Consider the following 24,778-nt stretch of genomic DNA (forward strand, 5'->3'; position numbering starts at 1 on the left):
GTAGGGGAGATACACATAAATAAGATAAATGAGTAAATGTGAACTATGATGGATAGTGGAAAGTATTAAAAAAGAAAAATAAATCAGGATAAGGAACATGGGGGATAGGAGTTAGCCTAACTGAGAAGATGATATTTGAGTAACCTCACTGCCCTGTGGAAGTATAATCTTTGTTTTTTCAATGGAGGTACTGGGGATAGAATCCAGGGCCTCATGCATGCTAAGCATACACTCTACCACTGAGCTATACCCTCCCCTCCCCACTTTGTGGAAGTATAATCTAAGGGCAGAATAGTGAGGAAATTACACCAGGAGAAAAGGGAGGATGTAGCCATACCAATTACATAGGTCAGGTCCAGCTTCACAGGTGTGCAAGCTGGGTAGTCCCACAGGGACCCACGCTTAGAAGGACCTCATTCAAGGTTTATGTTCTGCTGTCACCATCTTGAAATTTTTAATACATTTTAACAAGGGATCCTGCATTTGCATTTCATGCTTTATTATATAGCTGGTCCTGCATACAGCAGTTTATTCTTCTGGGTAAGCAATGCCTTCTCCTTAAAACCCCCTTTCAAAAGCAAAGATATTCCTAGAAAGCATTAATGATTTGCATCTCTGATACACTGATGTGAATTGTTTTTCTTCTGACAAGTGTAAAGTATGAGACAGGGATTGTATCAGTCAGGGTAGGCTGGGTTATGCTGTGTAACAGAAACCCCCAAATCCAGTGGTTTCAAACAGCAAAGGTTTATTTCTCTCACACTATATGTTCCTTGTGGGTCATTTAGGGGCTCTGCTATGCATCATCCTCACTCCAGGACCAAGGCAGAGGGAGTGAAAACAAGGGAAATTGTGCACTGGCTCCTAAAGCTTCTTCTCAGAAGTGACATACACGACTCAAACTCACATTTCATTGGCCAGCACAAATCACATGGGGACACGCAGCTTGAAGTGACAAGGAAGTACAATCCAAACAGGAGCCCAGGAGGACTGGGCACATTTAGAAATCAGTTGTTCTAATACCAATTATTTAAACAACTCATCATTTCTCTTGTAATTTTAATTGCCCATTAATCATATGCTAAATTTTTACTGATATTTTGGCTTTTTGGGGGACACAGATTTTGTGTGTCCAAATGTGACACACATTTATTTCCCTTTTCATGCCTGTGCGGAATCACCCTGTTTTAATTTATGTAGCTTTACAATGCCATGTAAAGTCAAAGAAGATAAATACTCCTTCAAGGTTCTCCCTTGAAATTTTTTCTGGTTATTATCATCCCTTTAATTTCTAGATAGATTTGAGAATCACTTTGTCAAGGCCTCCTTACCCCTCCCACGTGATTTTGATTAGAATGAGAGTATATTTGTAGAAACACTTACATCTTTTTACAATATAGAGACTTACTAATAAAATAAAATCTTTTAAGTATCTCAGTAAAGTTTTATTTTTTTTTTCATCAAATATACTCAGCAACTTCCTATTAATTTGATCTCCAAGTATTTTGTTTCACAGCTGGTGTGAATGAGACCCTTATTTTATTACACTTTCTAATCATTATTCTAGTATAGTAGAAGGGCCCTTGATTTTGATATTCTTTGTAACCATCCATCCCACGGAACTCATTAAAAATCTCTTGTTTTTTATAGGTTGCAATCTATTTATCTACAAATTATGACTAGTCTCTCATTCTCTTCCTTTTTTAAAAAAATCAATTTTATACTTCTCATTTCTGCAGCAAGAAAGAAACTCGCTGTGTTAACTGATGCAATTTTCATTTCCACTATTTTCTGTGACCTCGTCACTACTACTTTGCAGCAGTTAGGTATTCTGTGCCTACTGGCTTAGGGAAGGGGTGAGGCAGCAGAACGCACAGGAAAAGGAAGTCAAGTTCTTGCATTTTTAATTTCAGTATTTGAATTAGATTTAGAAGAGCTGACGTGGAGGTGACTGAACCTTTGTTCCAGGTTATGCAATGTGGCCTCTGGACCACTGCCAGTCATAAGCTGTTTGTCACTGGCCTCTGATGACTTAATTACAGATATTGAGAGCAAGCATTTAAACCATTATAATAATTTGATGTTGCCACAATATCCAAATGCACGACTGGCAGACTCATCTCACTGAACAGTGTATAAACCAAAAATACTAATTCATGACAGCTGGAAGTAAAACAAAAGGTTCTTCACTAGGGATTATTTGATGTTAAAATTAACTTCCTCCATAAATGTACTTAAGTTCAGTGCTTCTTTAGATTAAATAAAAGGCTCTGGATTCAGAGAAAAGAGGAGAGTTAGAGGAAAGCAAGTGGGTTTGAAACATTAACGTATCCCCGCATCCATCCCATCCGTCTTTCCCAGAAGCCCAAGCTTTGCCGTAAATGGAGGGTGGGGAATGGGAAGGGAGAGCTGCCAGCAGGAGAACAAGAGGTATCTTTGATAGACTGGGAAGCCTGAAGTGGAAGGGACCCATTCCCTTGTTCTAAGTAGAGCCTGGGAAGCAGCAAAATCATATCATTTCTTTGAGAAATGAAAAGACTATGGGCAGAGCTGGACAGCTGGAGCAGAGACAGCCCAGACAGTTCCTGGGCACCCCAGGATGGGGGTGGGGGCAGCAGGATAATGTGATGTGTGTCCAGAAAGAGCCCAAAGGCAGTGAAGGACCTTGTACAGTCCCACTATATAGGTACAAGGGTCATCTAATGTTTTCATGTGCCCAAGTGGGGTCCAGAAGGAGCTGAGAGACAGACTTCAGAGTGCGCAGCTAAGAACAAGCAACACCACCACAGCTACACGTGTGGACCAACATCTGAGGATTAAACAAGACAAAGTACATCACAGCAAATGCCACTGTGGACACACAAGGACCACATACTTTCCTTTCCTGGAAGCCTTGACGCTATTGGATAGCCCCTCTCCTCCAACTGAGATGGCAAACCTCGCAGAGGGGGAACACTCTCAAAATGACCAAGAGTAAATTTCAATCACCAGGTAGGATATTGACTTACGACGAAAATTCAATGTAATTATTTAAAAAAGCAGGAAAACAATTGAAACGCCTGACTTCCTGCAAACTTGGGTCTATGAGCTGAGATTCATGTCTGCTTTTGCTTTAACCAGAATGACAGGTTTTACCTTGTTTCTGATTTTAATGAGAATACATCTGGTATTTTACTACATAGTATTTGCTATTGATTCTTTATATTCTTTTTGATGCTAAGGTCTATCTATTCAAAGTTGGCCAGAATTTTAATTTCTTTTGTTAATAAATCAGGAACCGATGTTAAATTTTATCTAATGCCTTTTTGGCTTCTATCAAGAGGGTCATATGATTTTTCTCCTTTAACCTATTAAGATACTGAAGTACACAACTGATTTTTTTTTCTTTTCTTTTCTTTTTTTTTTTGAGGGGGGAGGTAATTAGGTTTATTCATTTATTTATTTTTAGAGGAGGTACTGGGGATTGAACCCAGAACCTTGTGCGTGCTAAGCACGTGCTGTACTACTTGAGCTATACCTTCCCCCCTACAACTGATTTTCTTAACATACCTTTGACTTTGCTTATTTGTTTGAATCCACAGCTGGCTGTGATCTTATAATTTACTTACAATTTTAAAATCAATATTCATAAGCAAGATTGATGAATTCATGCCAACAAATAAAACAAGATTGTTAACTCCAGGAAAAACTGAAAGTTGTGTTGGAAGAGAGAAGTCAGTCATAGTATCTGTCCCGGCTGAGCTGTGAAGGTTTATATATTCTTAGTAATGTCAACAATGAATATTGATTCAGCCAAAGTGACACAACTATGTGGAGGAAATGGGAGGCCTGGAAGGTCATTCCTCCCAGTGGGGTGAGTCATCTCAACTCTGCCAGGCCACAGACCCTCCTAGGCTGTGTTGGTGATTCTGCTGATGCCATCTTTTCAGTTGTAGGGACACAGTGGTCCTGTGCGTGATCTCAGAGCAAACCTGATAGGTCTCAATCCTAGAGAAAACCCTTTTGAAGGATTAGCATCTTAGCCAAGAACCTTTATCCCCTAGCCTGGAACATTTTCTAGCTGAATCTTCTCAAGTTAGTGATAGGAATGAAAGACTGGAGGCATCAGAGACCCACAGGGACAGGGAGGAAAGCCAGCACCCTCAGGGTTCAGGGTCAGTTCCTGAGCCACTCTGTCTCCCACAGAAACCAAGAGAAAACATCCTGCCTCTCACTGGGCCATAAAGTACGCATTGTCCCTTCCCCCGGCCTTCAGAGCACCAAGGCGTGCTTCCACTTCCGCCACAGACCTTCCCCACCTGTAGGACTTCTCACTACTCACACACGCACAAAAAAAGAATCTTCACAAAGCTTCCTTCAATATTTCTGTACCACTGGTATGAAGCTTCCTCAAGACCTTGGGGGTTACTGCTTTAGCTGGAGAATAATGGTGGGTGGAGAAGGAGGGGCCAGACTTCTGGGTGCTCCCCACCCCTGGCCACCGGCACGACCAGAGGAGGTCCAGTCCTAAAGTGAGGAAATGGACTGGGAGGCACGACGCACCCCAGATCAGCGCTGCTCCGACACTGACAAGCAATGGAGCCCCTGGGGGTCTAGTTAAGACGCAGGTTCTGATTTAGCAGTCTGAGCAGGCCCAAGATTCTGTGCACCCAACAAGCTCCGGGAGGATGCTGATGCTGCTGGTCCACAGCCCACCCTTGAATGTCCAAGGGCAAGGCTGAGAAGGGAAGTGCAGGGAGGGAGAGGTGAAAACAGGGACCAAGCTCCAGGGAGAGGCGGTCTGAGGATGCTCCAGCCGTATCATCCCGTCTTCCTGTGTCATCCACCGCCTTCCCTGCGGGGCCTTCCCTGCAGGGGTCTCTGGTGGCCCACGTGTTGGCTACAGTGGGGGGCTTTGGTCCTCTTCCTTTCCATCTTGTTCCAGAGAAGGGCTGAAGCAGCTGCGTGCTGGAGGAGGGCCAGGGGCTGGAGGCCTCCTCACCCCGTCCCACGGGCAGCGGTCAGGGAAGGGAGCCGGGCAGGCGGCCGCCTGCCGTGCTGCCTCCGGCCCAGGCCCTGGGGTCGTCCCTTCAGGGAACTGCAAGTTCTTCAGGCTGGCCCCAGGGATCCAACATGGGCCCTCCTCCCTCCTCTGCAGCCTTGCCCCAGGCAAGACGCCCTGAAGCCAAAACAGTGAGCTTCTTCATTCTCTCAAACAGCAGCTTCCCTTACTGGAAGCCAGGCTCTACACAAAGCACCCTCTCAGATTGTTTCATTTAATCCTCACAGTTACCCTTAGGGGTAGGAAGTGATTATCTTCACTTTAGGAGATAAGGAAACTGGGACTTCAGAGGTAAGTTGCACAATACCTTACAGGGAGTAAGACTGCGTGTGCCCTTTCCACCCTGGCACTAAACCCTGAGTGGACTCCACACCGTGAGACCGCAAACCAGTGGGACCGTATTTAGGAGAGGCCCCTGGATAGGAAATTAGATGGCAGGGCAAGGCGACTAAGGTGAGCTGATTTGGCTTATGATCCTTTGATGGTCAGCAGAAACTCAAGGCTGTTCTCATCCCATACCAGCTTCCCTCACCGCACCAGTAACAGGAGGCGCTTCTGTGCCAGCCGGCAGGGACACGCACGACCCTGGAGGAAGGGACTTGCAGGTGGCTGTGAACTGGGCTCATTAGCCTGAGCAGAGGGTGCCGGGCAGAGACCTGACTCACAGGTAGCACCGAAAGAGGAGCTGTCCAAAGAGCAGCTGGCAGAGGGTCATTTAGGAAAGTCTGAATCAAATGGTACCAGCCTCAAAGGAACATCCTGACCTGGGACAGAAATGCACTCTTGACTTTGGTTCTTCATTCAATAAACCTAAATGCCCACCAGCACTGTGCTAGAATTTGTGGGACACATTCTTTGCCCTTAATGAAGAAAACTAGCAGATTTGGTACAAAAGTAACCAACCAGTGGCGGGAACTGCAGTGAACTGGTGAATTCTGCTCAAAGCTGCTGCAACACTACTTTGCTCAAGTTGGCTGTGGTTACTCAGTAAGAAAAATCTATTCATTCTTTTTTTTTTTTAAAAGCCCCAAATCCAGATCATGTGAACTTCTCCATTTTTAAAACAAAATGCTGGCCAACACCTGTGGCCACTAGTTGGCAACCTCTGCTCAATGACTACACCCTATCTTTTTCTACTGTACCCTCTGCACCTGACAATCAACAGAAAGGAAGTAATCAACATGCACCTGGCACAATGACCAGGTGAAGCCTATCTGGAGGGAACCGGCCTGAAACTGCCATCATATGTGGAGCAGCTGATGCAACTGGGGAGGATGCTGGAAATGACGAATGAGAGCCAATCCTTGTTGCAAATAAGGGAAGCCTCATACAGCTAGGGTACATGGTTTGGCCAACACTTAAAGGGATGAAGAGGCTGCTTTTAGGTAAAATATACATTCGACAATTGACCTCAATAATCCTGTCCATCTCTCTGCCCTCCATTTCTTTACATGTCCAGCCCCTAAAGGCATTTGACTTTCACACTTGGCAAGGGAAATTCAGGATTGGCCTAAACATAAGTCCCAAATAACCTATAACCTAAGAATCCTACCCAACTCAAGATTTTTCCAAGGATTGAAATGAAATAGAGTATGTAATAAAAGCGCTTGGCACAACATCTGGCAAAGAGTCCCAGGAACATTCACTGTTATTATGGAGGTTAGATGTTTTCTATAAAGCACCAGAATACACAATTGCTGTCAGAGCACAGTTACAAGGAGTCTGATTCTGACTTAATAAACAATACTTAAATAAAAGGGTAGCAATCCCAACTAGAATGAGATTATGTTCCAATGGAAGAGCAAGGGCCATTCCCCAGGGAACACCCAAGAGGCAGTTCCTGCTCCAGGAACCTGACTTTTATGGTCTCTGCTCTTAGGACCTTGTAACTACAGGCACAACTATCTGTGGAAAAATGCTCACGTGATGTATGTTAAAGAGAATGTGGCTGATCTCCATGGATATGGTAAAGATGCATAGAATAAGTGGGAAGAAAATTACAGAACTGTATCATGGGCGTCCGAGGTTTCTGTTTTGTTTTTTTTTTTTTTAAAGGATATAGACATGTGCTTAGGACATTTCTAGAAGGGTACACGAGAAACTTAGACAAGGTCGGGGACCGGGCCTTTTACTCCCCTCTACCACTGCATTTGGATTTTTCCCCCCTTACTGGTAGCCTCATTACCCTTATAAAAAGGATCAAATATTTGGTTTGGCCAAAACTTTCTGGTCTGAGCTTTGCAACACTGCCCAGGATAAAGCATTACGTATTTCCTCATATTTTCACTGCCAAAACCTAAGAACTTTAATTAGAAGACTGGACTCCCCGCCTACCTTTCCATTGTAAAATGCACCTCATCTTGGAGGCTGCTTCAGGTGCCCCCTCTCTGTCTCTCATTGGCTGAGTCCTAACCTAGTTTTTTCCCCATATGTTCTCACTCCATAGGTGATCTCATCCAGTTCCATGGCTCTTAGATATTGGCCCAACACTGACTCCCAAATTTCTAACTATAGCCTCGACTCCGTTTCTGAACTCCAAAACTGCACACTTCAATTGCCGACTCAACATCTCCACTTGGCCAGCAAGTAGACATCCAAAATTTAACATATCCAAAGTTGAGCTCATCTTCCCCAATAACCTAGCTCTACCCACAGCCCTCCAAATCTCAGTTGATGGCACTTCCAGACTTCTAGTCGGTCAAGTCCGTAACTTCAGAGTAAAAGAATGACTGGAAAGCAGTCTGGCACACAATGCCAGTTATCTAAAAACAAAGGAAGTCCTGGGTATTAGGATCAAAGATATCATATAATCACTAAACTGTTTTCTGAAATATGTTTAAAGTTAACTTTTAAGTCTAGCATTTAGATTTTGACATTTTAATTTCTTTTGAATATAAATCACTTTTTGCAAGCTAGGGAACAAAATCAAACTAAGGCAGTCTAGTCCTCTAGAGATCTAGGCCAATTCTTATGGCCTTCAGCAGAATGACATCATAACACAAGGTGCTAACAATGGGTTTATAAACTCTAATAACTGCTTATCTACATTTTTCCTTAGGAAACAGCCAAAAGTCCAGTCCTTAAAAGCATGATCTACAGAACATCTTCATCTACAAAGGACAGAATGATCCAAATTATATGCTGGCCAACCTATCACTTTACCAGATCAGAGCTGGCCAAGGATTTGTGAATAAGGAGAAAGTGTTTACATTTTGAAAACTTGCTCTGAGGGTTGAAAAACTTCCTGGTTGCTGTTAATAAGCAAGTAAAAAATATTACAGATGCACTCACACTGATATTGATCTTGCCAAGGTCTTCCACTAGAACACAAAGTGAGAGGCGAGTATGGGGATAAGACACTTAGAGACTTTCAAAATAACTTACTTACTAATAAGAAATCTGACATACTGCATTCTTCCATTTGCCACAAGAACATATTGACAATGAGGACTAGTTAAAAGAAATGCTCAGCTCTGAAAAGGGTGGTGGCAGCAACACTTTCCACTAGAGAAAAACCTCCCACTTTTCCATACAATTCACACTGCTACTCTTCCATGATACACATTCATGTGGGAAAACTTGTCAGGGGTTTTAGCCAGGGCCAGGAGATGATAAAGGGAGACTGTCCTAACGAGCTGGTTGTCAGCTCAGTTAACATCTTTAGGATGGACCCATATAATCTGGCCACGGTTTTGTTAAACATCTGCAACTGCAGAGCTCCTCAGCCCTTAGCCATAGTTTCTGCTCAGTGTCTTAAAGCTGGGCTCGGTCTCATCTGTGACTCTTCTCGTCAGGACTGAGGTGGGTGCTAGTCATCAAAGTCTGGAATGTCATCGTAGGAGTAACCCCGGTAGCCTTTGGATGCGTAGTAGGCGATGCGCAGGTGGTAAAATCCTGGCAGGAACACCAGGATGCCAATGATCAGGACAGGAACGGCTCGGTCTGCCCCCTGGTGGCAGAAGGAGGAAAGCACATCAGTTCCTTGCAAGTTACACATTTTAAAATAAAATAAAGCAAGGGTCCAATGCAAAGATCAGTTATTTTACACTTTTCAGAGCATTTTCTTTGGGTGGTACACTACCAAGGGGAAAGGTTTATGTCTCTTTTCCTCCTTATCAATTGCAGAAAAACTGCAAAGTACAAAAAGTTAGAGAAATTATCCATGTTCATCCATAGATATTTTGGCTTATTTCCTTCCACTCCTTTGAAGTTTTTAGTTGTGAATACACCATACTCTGTTTCTGAGACAAAAATTTGGGACAAATTTGGCAATTACAACAAACAATTGCCAAAATACTACTAAAAGCTCTTAACTGGGGGGACAAAGGGAGGTAGGTGAAATGGGTGAAAAGGTGGTCAAAAGGTACAAACTTCCAGGTATAAAATAACTAAGTCCTAGGGGTATACGTAGAGCATGGTGTCTGTAGTTAATAATACTGTATTATATACGTGAAAGTTGCTGAGAGAGTAGATCTTAAAAATTCTCAACACAAGAAAAAAAATAGCTATTTGTGGTAATGGATGTTAAATAGACTTATTGTGGTGATCATTTCCCAAAATATACAAATACCAAATCCTGCTGTACACCTAAAACCAATAAAATGTTGTATGTCAGCTATGACATGTAACATTCCACCATAATGGATGTTACAATCTTACTTAACCAGACCCCAGACAGCTGGATACCTTCTGTAACTGCACAGAATACCACGATAAACTTCAGCGGTTTGCCTGGTCTTCCAGGTTATTTTCTTAGGATATATTCATTCCCACAAGCACAATTCATAGGTCAGAGAGGGAGGAATGGTATTTAGTTTCTTTATTAATAGGGCTTCAACTTTTGGGGGCGTTCCATGAGGGCAGGGACTTTGTTCATCCCTGTTATCCCCAGCTGTGTCCAACATATAATAGAGGCTTAATAAATCTGCTAAATGAATGGATTCACCTTTACGAAACTGCTTTGCCTCTCCTGCGTAGGTGCAGTTTTAAATGTTTATACAGTTAAATTTATTCTTCTTGTTCTTTGTGATTTTTCCCGTTGTTTTTAAGCTTAGGAAGATTTCCCTAAAGACTTGCACCTAATCTAAAAAATCTTCTTTTAACAGGGCTATTTACACAATGTATATTGATAGGCTATTTGATCAATGTAAGTTTGGCTGTTTCATTCAGAAACGGAAATAGGATTATTTCCCTCATATGGTTCTAGTGAAAACTAAATGAGGTGACACACGTAAAGCAAGTAGCCCCAGCTGGCACACATGACTCAGTGAACGCAAGCTTAAAACCAAGGGAAGAGAACTTGAAGGGCACTACCTGAGCATTAAAAAGAATAAAGTCTACAACTCTCACAATTAACATGCTCGGTACTTTTTCTATCATCTTATTTTATATTTTCTACTTTTCTGCTTCTTTCACTTTTTGCAGGATTTCGACTGTACATCCCTAGTGGGATAGATCCCAAGGGTTAAAAGAATTGCAAAGGAAACATACAGTGCATTCAGCCTTCTTTTACTTAGCATTAATTCTGCTGTTATTTTGAAACTATTATACGTATAATGTAGAATAAGGGATGTAAGTAACTATATCAATATCATTAGGACAGATATACATACCTAAAATCAAAGAAATTAAGTTCAAACTCTAGTCTTAAATTTGCATGGCAAATATCTATATATTATACTACATCTACATGCTATTATATCTATACAATATGATTTTCCTTTGTTTTCTAAAAGATACCTATTTCCTAACTCTGTCACTGAAAAGGCCTAGGAACAATGAAACCCAATAGCAATGAGAACGATTAATGTCCAGTTTGTGATCTCTAAGTCTATCTCCCATAAAGAAACCAGGGCTCCTTAGAGAAATGGCTATTTACAAGCTGGGGGGACAGGAAATCTATAGCTGGGCCTGGGATAACTTGCTGAGCAAGAAAGCTGTTAAAAGCTACCTGGGTCAGCTTTAAAAGACACAGGAGTAACTTGAAGAGGCTCCTGCTGAGCAAACATGGGACAATTTATATATTAAAAAGTATACAGACTGCAGTTGACTGAAACACAAACATGTAAAAAGGTGATGAGCTTATAGTGACACTAGCAATTCTGTGGTCACCTTTTGAGGTTGCTAGGTATAATTTCATAAAAGTTGATAATTAAAGAGAAATCATCAAACATTTTTCCTACCTTCACTACACACACTGCATTTCAGGGTAGCCAAATAGTGGATTTGAGAAAGTTCTAGAAGAATTTTAGCTGATAAATGCAGAAAATGTTAGAACTGGACTCATCAGTGCAAAGGGTAATGGGGCATAACTCCTTAATGAATGAATTAGACTGAAGACATGTGAAACCAGTAGTCAATCTTAATATCAAATAAAAATTTAGATAACCATTATGTGCCTCCTAATGTAATGCTATATAGCAATGGTTCTCAAAGTGTGGTCCTTGGACCACTACCATCACCTGGGAACTTGTCAGAAATGCAAATTCTCATGCTAAACCCTAGACCTACAAAACTAGAGCCTCTGGGACTAGGGTCAGGGAACTTGTGTGGGAACACGTTTGCCAGGTGATGCTGACAGACACTGAAGTTTGAGAACCAGTGTGCAATAGCAATTACACAGCAACCCCTACGAAATATTCTTTCTAAAATAAAACTAAAGTAGATCTAAGCAAGTCCCTAAATCTAACAGTTTGCCAGATATATGAGAAATAGAAAAACAAGGTAAATGATATTAAGCTAGCACCCCAAGATTTATGTAAAAACTGTTAGAGATGCATACTGAGGATGCACACTTATGAATTTATCAGCAAATGCAAATCTGGTATTTTCTTTAGTTTACCAGAAAAAAAGTTGGGGGTGTAGATGAAACAAAACATAACTGTTGATGCTCTGTGGGGTACACGTGGCAGGGGTTCATTAAATTATTGCACCTACTGTTTTGAAACGTTTGCAATAAAAAGTGAAAAACTAGCTCACAGCGAAGAAAAATGTGACAATGAATATATGTATATTCATGTATAACTGAAAAATTGTGTTCTACACTGGAATTTGACACAATATTGTAAAATGACTGTAACTCAATAAAAAAGTTAAAAAAAACAGATAAACAACAAGGACCTACTGTACAGCACAGAACTATATTCAATATCTTGTAATAAACCATAATGGAAAGAAAAAAATTTTTTTAAATAAAAATCTTGTAGTTTCACCAAAAAAAAAGTGAAAAACTAAAAAAACTATTAAGTGATTTTCTTAATTAACACCTTTATCCTTATTTCTAAAGTAGTCTTTGATAAACCACGCAAGGTGAAGTGATATTTGTTGCATGTGGATTTCACCTCTATTCTCAATTTTTACATCACGAATAGACCCCTGCTCCTGCCCCCAGGGTTAGCACTGCATGCTGCAATGAAACTTGACTGAAGGCACAGTCCTGAAGTTAGACGGTCAAGCTTAAATTGCCCCAAGTAAGCATCTGGCAGCCACATAATTTATTTATAGCTAAGGACCTAAGGCAAATTAGATACACTTCTAAAAGCAGCCATTTTATTGTGACAATGCTACTATTTACAATTCCAGCGATAATGCCCACAGTTTTAGCTTCTGGCTGTGTTCCTTCTGCAGAGCAATATGACCATCATTCCCTGGCTTGGTTTGCATTGAAGAATGGACGTGAATTACCGTCAATATTAGTTTAGCGCAACTTAGACACTTTGTAGAAGCAACTGTATACAATCCAAGAGAAAGAACCACCAAAAACCACTTTAGGTTTCTAAGGTATCATATTGAAGCTCAACAGAAACTCCAACCAAATCCAATTTATGAAATATCTGATCCATGAGCCAAACTCCTGGCTTGGTCAGCAGCCCCAGACCTATACAAGCCTCACCGTTTCTCCTCAAGCACTGACTACAGCAGTACATCTGAGGAACTGCAAAGCTGTAACAGCAAGCAGCATTCTACTCTAGTCGTGGCCTTCGTCAGTCAAGAGTCTTTAATGCCAGGCTCAGCCTTGCTGTTCCAAACTATGATGGTAGGAAAATTGCCCCATATCCAGAGGGAAAAATGTGCCTACCAGCCATACCCACCTTACAGGAACTGTGGGAGAATCTGTTGTGGCTCAAAGAAAGAAACACATCTTATTATCAGAGAATAAAATCCAAAAGAAAATCCCTTTCTCTTTCCTGCTGGAATCTGCTGTACCAGATATGAATGTAAAACAATAGAGTCCTGGCTCACATTTTAAACATCTCATGGCTTTCCCACCAGCCCCTCCACTTACCCCTTTGCTGATATAGCCCGCCAGCAGGAGGGAGCCTATGATAATGAGAAAGGTGCCAATCAAAAACAGCACTGTAGCAAGTGCAATGGCCTTGTATGGGATCTTAGGGGGGCTTTTCTTAAACTGGAAGAGAAACAAAAAAGACAAGGAAGAGCATTATGAATACACCAGGGCTTAGACACTTTAAAACGGGGAGGATAAGAAGAACCAATCTGGATGTTTCGTGTGTCTTGAAGTAAGTCCTACTATCCAGTGTAGCTCTGGGGGAGAAGGGAAAAGCACAGGCAGCAGCTGACGCTCCAGTTAAACTGCGCTAACGGTCACTCGAGGGAGTCCCAGCAGAATGTTACTCTTTCTAGTTCTAGTCTCATTCTACAGACCATTCATTGTACCATAAAAAAGCTTTCTTCTTACAAAAACAAAAGGCACTTTGTGGTCATTCATTAATTACACGTGTTTATTATGTGCTTGGCACATGGAAGGCTAATCCATGGGGATGAAGAGTGAGTATCACGCTGTGGAAAAGTAAGAAAGAAAATAAATGACTTCTGGCATTCAAAGCTAAGTCAGCATGCAGTCAAATGTTTTAGAAACAACTTTTTCTAAAGCATTAGTTGCCTGCCCCGCAGGGCAAGTAACCTCCTTATTAACAAGTTCAATTCAAGGTTAAGATTCAGAGACAGATTACTAAGGTTTGGCTCATGTTGTATCTGACCTAACTGGCTGGAAGCTTCTGAGATGTACTTAAAAAAAAAAAAAAAAGAAAGAAAGAAAGAAAGAGAAAGAAAGAAAGAGAAAGAAAGAAAAGAAAAGAAAAGAAAAGAAAAGAAAAGAAAGAAAGAAAGAAAGAAAGAAAGAAAGAAAGAAAGAAAGAAAGAAAGAAAGAAAAAGAAAAACTCTCTCCTTCAAGGGTGGATCCAAAAAGTCAAACAATAATTGATCTGTTTATATTTAAAAGGATGGGTTCCTGCTATTTCCTCCTTGGTCCTGGTTCCACCTAAAATATTCTATTCTAAGGGGAAGTGGGCAAAGGGAATGCTAGTATCTTATATGCAATGAAGTAGTTTATAAACAATGATGAGGGTAGGACACAAACTTAATATTCTGTCTTACTTACTGTTTGCCACAAAGAATACCTTTAATAAATTGGATCTCATGACATCAGGAAAGAAGGAAGACTCCCACAATCTGCTGGCTTTAGCAGTTAGTTTCTCCCTTAAAAGATGAACTGGTTTTGACTAAAGTGTAAACAAACCAATGACACAGTCCTTAAAAAAATTCTACTTAGCAAAATGCAACCTGATTATTTTCAGATAAACTCAATGAAATTTGCAACTACTGGACTCTGGCATTTTACAACTAAAATTTCTTAGAAATGGACAATATTTACATTGGTTCAAAACTGCTCTGCCACAGTCCCTTCTTCTGCAGGCTATGGCTGAAAGAATCTCAGAGATGAGTTTCTTTCTTGCAGCTCCCTCTAATCCTTAGGGACAGTTAGCAAAACCTCCACCTGGAAGGTCTTCCTGCTAACTCAGCAGAAACAGAGCCAGCCAATCTTATCAGCTCCCTTCTGCATTTACCTGAAGGTCAATGTAGCCATCGTCTGTGCTGGAGAGCCTTGAGTATTTCACTTTACTACTGGGGATTCCAGTAGCCAGGTTGGTACGAGATGGCATCATAACACGCTGACAAAGCTACAGCCTGAAAACAAAGAAAAGTATTATTCTCTGCAGGAGACAACAATGTGTCTGCTATAGGTATTGGAGTTCCGGGCTGCAATGTCACACGAGCAACTGGCAATTTAGGCTCTGCTGTTCTTAGAACCTGGTATTCCTCTGACAAAGTGAAAACACTGTCATTATTTATCTACTCTGGTTTGTCCTAGTAGAATGAGAGTCAAGATATTTGCCAAGAAACAGATCTTATGTTTATTTTGCCACCAATGTTTCTCTGCCTCCTAATTTTTCCAAAGTCACACAGACAGTAGGTGAAAGTGGTGACTTAAGTCCACGTGACATCAAAGTCCATTTTTTCAGCCATTCTGCTATAGTATTGCCTGTCCCCTGTCCTTGCTACCAGAAACAGCAAGAGGAGTATATACTCAAATGATTCTCTTATTTGCCAGGGAGAGAGGAGGGAGGGTAGGGAATGGAATACATTTACATACGTATTTTGCCTATTTCCCTCTGATTTTCCCTCTATTTCCCTTTTAATACAGATCTATAAAGCTTCTTGTTGTAAATGTGGATAAGCTACTGGCTACCAAATCAGTGCCCTCTGACTTGCCTGTGTCTCTGCTCCACCCCAAGCACTGAAAGTAGTGATCTCACTTTCCAGGTTACTTCTACAGCTACATTAATAACAAACAAACAAACAAACAAAAACCTGAATAAAATCCGGTTTTTGTTCAAAATATTCAAAGCTGACTCCAGCAATGAAATCATGGTCATCATGACACCGGTGTAAAAGATGGTAACATTAAAAAAACAATATTTAAATTGAAAAACATTTGTAATTTGTGTACTTTTCTTCCATAAAGTTACAAAGTTATACCAATGAAAGAAGTAAATCTATTTTGATTGTGAAGCTATTTGATTTCTAAAAGCGAAACATATCTTTAAAAAGAAAATTAAGTATTTCAATGAGAGTAACATAAAAAAACAAAAATAAGGACTAGCCTTCCTCTGGCATGACATTTTGCAAATAATCATCACCATTACAATGGCAGTTAACCTACCTAGTGCTAGTTAGGTGACAGGTACTGTTTTAAGTGCTTTATATATACCTAATACCGAATGAGCTGTTTTAAGTGGCCTGCAGTCAATCTAAATTAATTAGCATTATGAAGGTACTGGGGCTAAATGGTCACGCCCCTTCTTAGTAACTATATACTGGCACAGAATTCAAGTACTGAAAAAATAAGGGTAAGCTAACATATGTTTTTCTGAAAGGGTTAGATCAAACTGAGGCAAATACTAGGTTTTTAAATGTTGCGATCCTAATTACAAGAGAATCTAAATTTAATTCTATAAACCTTAAAGTCCAAACTAACAATATGTGGGGTTTTGAGGGCATTTAATCACTTCTAATTTGTATTAGTCTTTAAAAAAAGTTTACGTACTCTGTCATTAACTATTCACACCGCATCAGAACACCAAAAGCGCAGAGCGTGAGAGAAAGAGGAGACGAATGCTTATTGGTGGCAAACAGTAAGAATTCTAAAAGAGTAAAGGAAAAATGTAAACCGATGTTTTCTAAGTACCAGTCTAAGCTCCCAACAGGCTTTTTTTTTTTTTTTAACCAGTTTCACCGCAACCCCTAAATTTCCTCAGCATTTGAATGTTGCAAGAATTTTTAAAGCATCAGCAAAGCACAGTGCCTGGCACTACGTGCCGCCAATCTCCTTGCCCGCCTGCAGACCTAGCCAGGAAGAGAAATAAAAACCGATGCGAATTTAGACTGAAAGCAAAAGCCCGTTTCTGGAAAGAGGCCAGCCGTGCCCCGGGGGGGCGAGCACTCCACACCCAAGACTCGGGGCTTGAGTTCCGCGGGGAGAGCTCTCTGGGCCGCGTCGCGAGCCTGAAGTCGGGCGCTTCCGCTTTCGCCCCGCCGCACGAACGCCTTACCGGAGCCCCGGCCAGGCCGCCCGCGAACCAACAGCTTGCTCCCGGTTGGCAGCAGGCGCGCCCGAAGCCTCATGGCCCGCCTCTCCCAACTGCCGCCCCACCCCCATCCGGCGGGCGCCGGAAATGGCGTGCCGGAAGGCGGCGCGCCGGACGTGGCGTCACCGGGAGCGACACCGTCTCATTGCGCTCTCCGTCACGTTTTAGCGGTGCTCGTGTGAGCGGCCAGCTTTGTGGCGTCAGGGCCTTAGGACTACGCGGTTGGAACGCGTACCCTGAGGTTTCGGGAGGCGCCGCAGTCTAGGCAGGCGGCCGACCACCTCCGCCCAGGCGGGCGGGTGCCTAGGGAGCCGGACCGCCTGGGTCACAGTCGGGCCCGGGACTAGTGGGCTACGTTCTTTTTTTCAGACCCTTCGAGCAGTGCAGGGAGCGCAGTGGCGCCCGCAGGAGGCGGAAGCCGAGCCGGCGAAGCTTCTGGAAGACCTGAGCTGTCCAGTGTCCCTCTGCCCAGGGCAGTAGCCTCTCCTAGGGGGGCACCACCGTCTCTACGACCCTATACCATACTGTTCTCCTGTAGTCCCACATTCTTGCTTGTTTACCGCTCCGTGTCATCAGGCCTCGCCCGTGTAAGAGGCCCACCCACAAGGGACATTTTTCAACACATAAACCTTTTAAAAGGTCAAGGTTTATTAAAGTATAACTTACATATGACAAAGTACAATTGGATTAGTTTTGACAAATGCACATAGTATTGGAACCACCACCACAGTGTAGGTAAAATTTTTCCATCACTCTAAAAACTTACATCAGGCTGCTTTGCAGCCGATATTCCTACCCCAGGCGTGAATTCTGCCGTCCAGTAATTGTAACTCACTAGAGTACAACACAGAAACCAGTCATTTAACCTACCAAACAAAATACAGTGAGAAAAAGGACTACAATAAAGCAATTCTCGATATGCAGCATGTCAATCTGTGACCTTGTAGCACTATTACTTGGAACGTTTAAGTCTTTCACAACAGCTGGGCCTTTTCACTTTCTCGGTTAACTCTAACATCCATGGAATTTAAGCCATCTTCATCCTTTAAGGGATTAAGTCCCAAGAAAGGCTACTTCCACTAGAGAAATTATATCTGCACATATTTCTTGGGCCCTATAACAGATCTATTAAAATTTCCAAGATTCCTGTACAAGGCTCTCTAGGCTAAAGAAAACACTGCTCTATAGCAATACTAGTTTTATAAAGCCCACAAAACTTTGGGTACATTAAGCTTCTGTAAAGTGTTAATTAAAAAAAAAAAGACAAAATAATAAAATATGTAAGATTTGTTCTCCTTTTCATTTCTTGAGCTCGTCAGGATACCAGAGTAAGTTTGGCAAATGAACCCCCCAAAATATTTTGTAACCTGCTGTGTTTGGAATACTTTTTACTGCTATATCTAATGCCATGTATCAAGCTGCTCTAGACTGAGCAAATAAGAACATTTACATGAAAGTTGCTTTAACTGTGAATTCCCTAGGATACTTGCAACCATTGTGGTCTAAAAGAAGGCACTGTCCTGTGATGCTTGAAATTCAAATAACTTTTATTTAATCTGAAAACAAAACTGCATTTAGAGTCAGAATCCTTTTGTTTATAAAAATCATGAAGAGTATTTCTAGGTAAGGCAGAAGTACTTCTAGGTTAAGACCATATTTGGCTTTGGACTTTATTCTTTAAACAAACTGTAGAGAATGGAGGAAAAACAAGGTTATTTACAGAGAATGTTATCTACATATGTACTCAGAGGTACAAAGAAGAGACTTAAGTATGTGCTGGTAGCTTAGGAGCAGTTCTCAAAGAGCTTAGTCTTATTTTCTTGGATTTTAAGAATGCCTAAGATCCTTCTTCATCCTCGATCTTGGGAGCCAAATAGTACTTTAAATGTCCCATATCAGCGATTTTATACTCTACAACTGAAAGAAAACAGGAACATAGTTAAATGACTGAGAAGTACCACACACACTATCTACAAAACAAGATTCAACAAACTATCTTACCAAGGGGTACATCTGCAGACATACTGAGTGTTACTGTAGGAGAGAGTGGAGTGGCTTTTGTAAAGAAGTTTAGGTACCTCAGTGCAAAAGTTAGCTGAACTGGCTCATTCATCTCTATGGTAACCTAAGGGAGAAAACAAAAGATCATAACCAGATCATCAAGAAACTGCAACCCATTCGTTTCTAATGTGTATTTCTAACACAAAAAAACCTTTTATTGATTACTTTGGAGGGTGCTATGAAACTAATTTTGAAGACTAGTAAATAAAGAAAAAGCTTAAGTACTTAGCCTGCCTTTCCTATTTACACTGTATGTCAGGTGGTCAAATTATGTGATGAGAACTCTTTATGGAAATATTTCTAATAAATAAATCAGCTAATAAATAAAGGAATGAAATGCATTAGTATTACAATTCTGCAAACCCTAATGACTTAATGATCCTGACAAAAATTATTATGGCTGATAAAAATCCCTAAGATATCCAGATACCTCATGCCTCCTACTACATATCACCATCTATAAAATATTCTTGCGCTCTGGCCCTCAACACAAAGAAAACATCCTAAATACCATCAGCTTCTAAAGCTGCATCTAAGCTGCATCTACCAGAAAATATGGAGTAGAGGAACATATTAATTGACGTAGGGGATAGGAGACAAAATGCAGACTTTGGGGAACTTGATGACAAATGACTTAAGTTTTTTTAACAAACAAAATTTTAATGGAGAGGGGAAAAATGAAATTGGAGAGAGAACCAATGGATTGAAAGAAATTTAAGGAGTGTATCAATGAACTGCAATGTACGAACCTTATTACAATATTGATTCAAATAACCAAGGAAGTAGAACACTGAAAAATTCCTTAATATCATAATTTTCTTACATGTCATAAAATGTTTATACCACAAATAAGATTAAAATATTTATGGATGAACTAATGTTTGAGATTAAGAACAAAAATCAAGATTGGCAGGGAAGTGAAATGTAATTTAGAAGATAAAAGGATTAGGCCCTCGATTTTTGAGATAAGTACATACTTGTACACACACACTAAAGTCTTCATTTAAAAGTTAATATAAGGATTCCACAAAAGCTCGTAATAGCTAGATTTTTCTCCCCAACTAGATCCTCCTGTTTAGTTGCTGTCCTATGCTCCACTATTTGGTAAAAAGAGTTAATACCTCCAGAAAGCTAATGGTTAGATGCCTAGCTTCCTATCCTACTCTTAGTCTATGTATGGGTTTTACATACAAACCCATTTTTCTGCAGTTTATAAAGGATGTACTGAATTTGCATTCCCTTCTCACAAATTTAAGCTGGTGGCACTTATAAATTACTTGCACATTTCAACAATGTCTTTCAGTTCTCACAAATTAGTTACTTTGAAAAGCAAATTTTGTCTATTCTTCTTTAGATCTTTCTTTAATTTTAGCAGTTACCTTGCTACAGACTGAATGTGCTCCACCTCCTCCCCCAACCAAATTCCCAATGTGATGGTACTGGAGATGGGGCCTTTGGGAGGTGCTTCTGGTTACCAAGGCAGAGTCCTCATGAATGGAATTAGTGCTCTTAATAAAAGAGATCCCAGAGAACTCCCTTGTCCCTTCCATCAGGCATGAAGGCTGCAGTCTGTGAACCAAGAAGGTCCTTGTCAGACACCAAATCTGCCAGCTTCCCAGTCTCCAAAACTGTGAGAAATAAGTTTTCATTGTTTATAAGCCACTCAGTCTACGGTATTTTCTTATTGAAGCGTTAGTAGACTGAGACATAATCTGTTACTCTTCAAAGTATTCTGTTTACTTAAAAACTACTTACAGCTTCCTCCTCCTTATCAACATTACTTGTTTGTGACAACTTAATATTTCCATTTCCAAGTTCTCCACTTGCAGAAAATTTCACCCCATCTTTTGCACAGGAAATTACAACAGCATCTCCAATATGACTGAGATCTCGGCATATGCGTGCAAATTCACCAGAAGGCATCTTTACCACACAGCTATACTCTTGTTCCTATAAAACAAAGTTAAAAGTCAACTGCGGGAAATGAAAGATTTGGCACCCTCACTTTCTGCAGACTCAGCATCTAAACAAGACCTCAGAATTTAAGGTTTTCTGATTACTTTGAAATCCATTCATTGTATAATTTAACACTCTACCCACTCAAAAAATAAATGCAGATATAAGACAGGTCTAAGAATAATCATACTAAGAAAACAAATTAGAACTTAAACCTTGAACAGTGAATGCACTATTTAGGGAACGAGAATCTCACCCTACAGGGCTAAATCAAAAGGACAGCAGGATACGGCCTACAAAGGATGATGATGCAAACAGGCCTAACTGCTTTCCAAAACAAGAGGATATGATATTAGGCATTTTAAACATCCGAACACCTCTTCTCTCCTTTGATGCTGATAAACTTAACTGCTAAAATAGCTTTTAAGTCTACTCTTAATAAAAATCAACTATTCTAGAATTAAAAAAAAAGATGCAGGGAGGTTAATGCAAATGTATGTATGTACTTGGCAGCAGTGAATTCAAACCAATACCGTAGTTTAATAAAATGACAAATGTCAGTCTAAATACTGCACTTCGGAACATGCATCAGCATGCAGGCAAAAAAAAGTTGTTAGGAAGTAGGCTTTAAATTATATTATTATATTAACATATCTAATGTAACTATTATGACTGTACAGTATGCTCAATCAGAAACTTTTGATACTCACTGGAATTCCAAGCTGTTCAACATCTAAGTCCATTAACTTCATTTCATAGTCTGAAACCTTTTCTTGATCTACCAAAAGAAAGCAAATGGAGAAAAAAATAACTACAAGGTAAACCGTAAAACATTATCTTAAGTTTCTCTCAGCTTTGGGAAATACTGACACTAGCACAACTCAGTAGCAGGGTGTGACTTACTTGGAGCTTCAAATACTAGTGCCAAGGTGTCCGCATTATCTTCAGCCCTTAATGTAATGATGTCTTCATTGCCAGCACATTTTAGTATTTTCGACATGCTGGAACACAGAAGACACAGGGTTTAAAACCGACACCATCTTCTCAAGATTATTAGATTTCGAAGGCAATTAAAACGAGGAGTTACCAGTTCTAACCATGAGACCACCTGCTGAATAAGTGAGTCAGGGAATCGTACTGCAAGAGGATGTGTAAGCCGGTCCAGCCATTTTGGAATGCAATCTGGCGGTATTTATATTTAAACTAAAAAGCCCGCACACTACTACGCTGGATGTAAATAAAAAAGCTGTATTTTACGAATTGCAAATCCCTTAGTGGGTGAGTAAATTACTGGGCAGCGACGGTCTTTAGAAACATACCAATTAAAACACGATGCATGTAGTACAGGTAAGTATTTCTCAAAAGCTTTAAGATTTAAACATGTGTATGTACAAGATAGGTAGTGGTCAAAAAGTTGAAAGCCACTGCTCTGGATAAAATTTTAAAGTCCAGGATCTTAGGGGGCTCATCTCAACTCTGCAGAAATAAAATAAGCTATTGTCCCTATATAGGGTGGCAGCACTAGGGGGAACATCATAAAGCGATAAATCAACTAGGACCAACGTTTCTCATCCAAGGCCACCTGCACGTAAGGCCCAAAGAGCTCTGCAACAGTCTTTTACTGGCCCCGCGGGGAAGCCTGTCATTTTCCCGCCACCACCCGCTTTGTGACTTTGGCGCGGAAAGAGCCGGTTCGCGCTGCAGCCAGCGCGGGCTTTCAGAACCGCGCGCTCCAATGAGTCCCGCCCCCCGGCGCCACAGGCCAATGAGAAGGCGCAGATGGCCCACGCCAGCCAATGAGGGCCCGGCTCGGAGGCGCTCCCGCCAAGAGCCGCAGGTGGGGGTGGGTCAGGGCCCGGCTTTCCGCGGCTCCCGGGCTCACCTGGTGAGGTTCACGCCCATGGCCAAGTTACGGTCGCAGCGGTACGTGTCGAAGCCCTCGGAGCGCAGAGTGAGCTGCACCAAGGAGACATGGGACGAGTCCATGCTCTGCAGGTTCACACCACTCGAGCTGATGTCCCAGCAGGCCTCGTTGATGAGATCCTTAAGTGCCTCCAGCACCTTCTTCAGGATGGAACCTTGGACCAGGCGCGCCTCGAACATGGTGGCGGAGTCGCAGGGACGCGGGTACAAGCTGAGGGAAGGAAGAAGGTGTAGCCGGCTTAGCTTTCAGAGGATGTGAGCGAGCGGAGGAAGACCGCCAAGATAGCCTAAGCCGAAGAAATCCCACTACCAGTTCGCGCCGCCTGCAGCCGTTTAATACAGCAGCGTCAGGGACAGCGCGCTACGCCCCGCGCCCCTCGTGGAGACGTCACCACGCTGCCCCGCCCCGCTGCCTGGGCGGAGAGACGCAGAGCCAATCGTACTCCTGATCTGCACAAAGCCCGCCCCGCCCCCAACATCCATTGGAGGATGTGGGTGTGGGGGCGGGGCAGGAACGCTGAGCCTCCTGAGGGCCGGCTGGTGGGCGTCTGGGAGGACTTAGCACTTTTGTCAGGTTCCGGAACCTGGACGCTGGACATGTCCGGGCGAGCCCAGGCTGGGGGTCGCTGATCTATGGCTTTGTAGTGCCTCCTCAACAGCTTGATGGGTAGGAAATTTTCAGCCATGAAACTGAAAGTGAAACGCAGATCCAACCTACTAGGAGGAAAAGCCATCTTGTAACCTAAAGAATATAGCTGCTTTAAGTGTGCACTTTATTTTTGCTATTATAGAGGCGCTCCTAAAAGTCAAACGACAAGGAGGTATACAGTTATGGTTTTATAAAAAAGTTGTCTTGGCTCCCCACCACCACCTCTTACCACATACACACACCAGACTGGTATCGTTTACCGTATAAAACTTTTTAAGCTTTTTCCCCCTATGCAAATGTACATTAAAAAATGGGTTTATACCGTAAACACTTATGCAAAGTATTTAATAAAGTATGTTTAATTTTATGCCTTTTCTATACCAGCACCTCTTAAAAAGATGGCGTAATAGCCTACGTATGTAACCCACTTACCAGTTTCTTGTAATTTCGGCAACTCCTTGCAGTAGTAGTGTTGGATCTAAGAGCATGCATATTAAAATGTTGATAAATGTTATTAAATTGACTTATAAAAGTTTGCAATTTACCTTCCAGCTAAGACTATAAGCATGCTCATTTCTCCTCATTTTTTTAACTATAGATATTAACAGTCTCATTTGTCCATTTTTGTGAAAGTTTCAATTTGCATATTAAAAATTGGTACAGGTTGGATATCCTTCATATATTTCTTGACCTTTGCATGTTCATATTTTTCTATTAATATATTTTCTGTTTCCTATTGATTAAAAGGAGCACTTTATATATTAATCATTTCGTTATTATAAATATCCCCCCTTCATTGTTTCTTTTTACCTTTGTTTACAGCATTTTTCTTTAGTCACTTCTAATACTTTATCTTGGCCTTGTAGAATTCTTTAGTTTTCTACCATGTATCTAGGTATGGATTTAGTTTTATTTATCCTGCTCAGGGAATTCTGTGTTCCAGAATCAGAAGATTCATGTGTTTCATCAAGTCTAGAATATTGTCAACAATTATGGCTTCAAAAGTTGCCTTTCCCTACTCTTCTCTCTAGCATTTCTGTTAGCTGTATCTGTTTCACTGAATTTAACATACATTCAGTTGTAAGATGCCCCATAATTTTATGTAGCACAAGAAAGAAAATAAAATGTCAAACTCATAATTATTGAAAGAACTGTTAGCCTTTTAAAAACATTTGTATCATATATCACTCTTGTACATA

At 41.2% G+C, this 24,778-nt stretch overlaps 2 protein-coding genes across 4 annotated transcripts; both read right to left on the bottom strand.

The window, feature by feature from the left end:
* Positions 1-7,032: 7,032 nt before the first annotated feature.
* On the bottom strand, positions 7,033-17,069 carry TMEM230 (transmembrane protein 230). Of its 3 annotated transcripts, none has more exons than XM_010994613.3 (4): positions 16,955-17,069; positions 14,909-15,029; positions 13,326-13,448; positions 7,033-8,990 (listed from the first exon to the last, which is right to left on the bottom strand). In XM_010994613.3, the coding sequence occupies exons 2-4, from the start codon at positions 15,005-15,007 to the stop codon at positions 8,850-8,852; spliced, it is 363 nt and encodes a 120-aa protein (XP_010992915.1). In that variant the 5' UTR covers positions 15,008-15,029; positions 16,955-17,069; the 3' UTR covers positions 7,033-8,849. The 3 variants fall into 3 exon arrangements, with proteins under 3 accessions (XP_010992915.1, XP_031290076.1, XP_031290075.1); XM_031434216.2 differs by having other exon boundaries at positions 16,853-17,050; XM_031434215.2 differs by lacking the exon at positions 16,955-17,069 and adding an exon at positions 16,450-16,554.
* Positions 17,070-18,519: 1,450 nt separating this feature from the next.
* On the bottom strand, positions 18,520-23,305 carry PCNA (proliferating cell nuclear antigen). Its single transcript, XM_010994602.3, has 6 exons — positions 22,890-23,305; positions 21,911-22,008; positions 21,718-21,785; positions 20,807-21,001; positions 18,992-19,115; positions 18,520-18,907 (listed from the first exon to the last, which is right to left on the bottom strand). Exons 1-6 carry the CDS (start codon positions 23,108-23,110, stop codon positions 18,828-18,830), a joined length of 786 nt encoding a protein of 261 aa, XP_010992904.1. The 5' UTR covers positions 23,111-23,305; the 3' UTR covers positions 18,520-18,827.
* Positions 23,306-24,778: the final 1,473 nt, after the last annotated feature.

This window comes from Camelus dromedarius, chromosome 18, assembly GCF_036321535.1.
Source record: "Camelus dromedarius isolate mCamDro1 chromosome 18, mCamDro1.pat, whole genome shotgun sequence".
Lineage (NCBI taxonomy): Eukaryota > Metazoa > Chordata > Mammalia > Artiodactyla > Camelidae > Camelus > Camelus dromedarius.

Excerpts from the sequence above, each read along its gene's own strand:
- TMEM230 (XM_010994613.3), bottom strand. The coding sequence starts at position 15,007 with ATGATGCCATCTCGTACCAACCTGGCTACTGGAATCCCCAGTAGTAAA. Across the intron at positions 13,449-14,908 it reads ATGGCTACATTGACCTTCAG|TTTAAGAAAAGCCCCCCTAA; the intron begins GTAAATGCAGAA and ends TTTCTCTTCCAG. Across the intron at positions 8,991-13,325 it reads CGGGCTATATCAGCAAAGGG|GGGGCAGACCGAGCCGTTCC; the intron begins GTAAGTGGAGGG and ends TTCTGCCACCAG.
- PCNA (XM_010994602.3), bottom strand. The coding sequence starts at position 23,110 with ATGTTCGAGGCGCGCCTGGTCCAAGGTTCCATCCTGAAGAAGGTGCTG. Across the intron at positions 22,009-22,889 it reads ATGGGCGTGAACCTCACCAG|CATGTCGAAAATACTAAAAT; the intron begins GTGAGCCCGGGA and ends TCTGTGTTCCAG. Across the intron at positions 18,908-18,991 it reads GTCTGCAGATGTACCCCTTG|TTGTAGAGTATAAAATCGCT; the intron begins GTAAGATAGTTT and ends GTTTTCTTTCAG.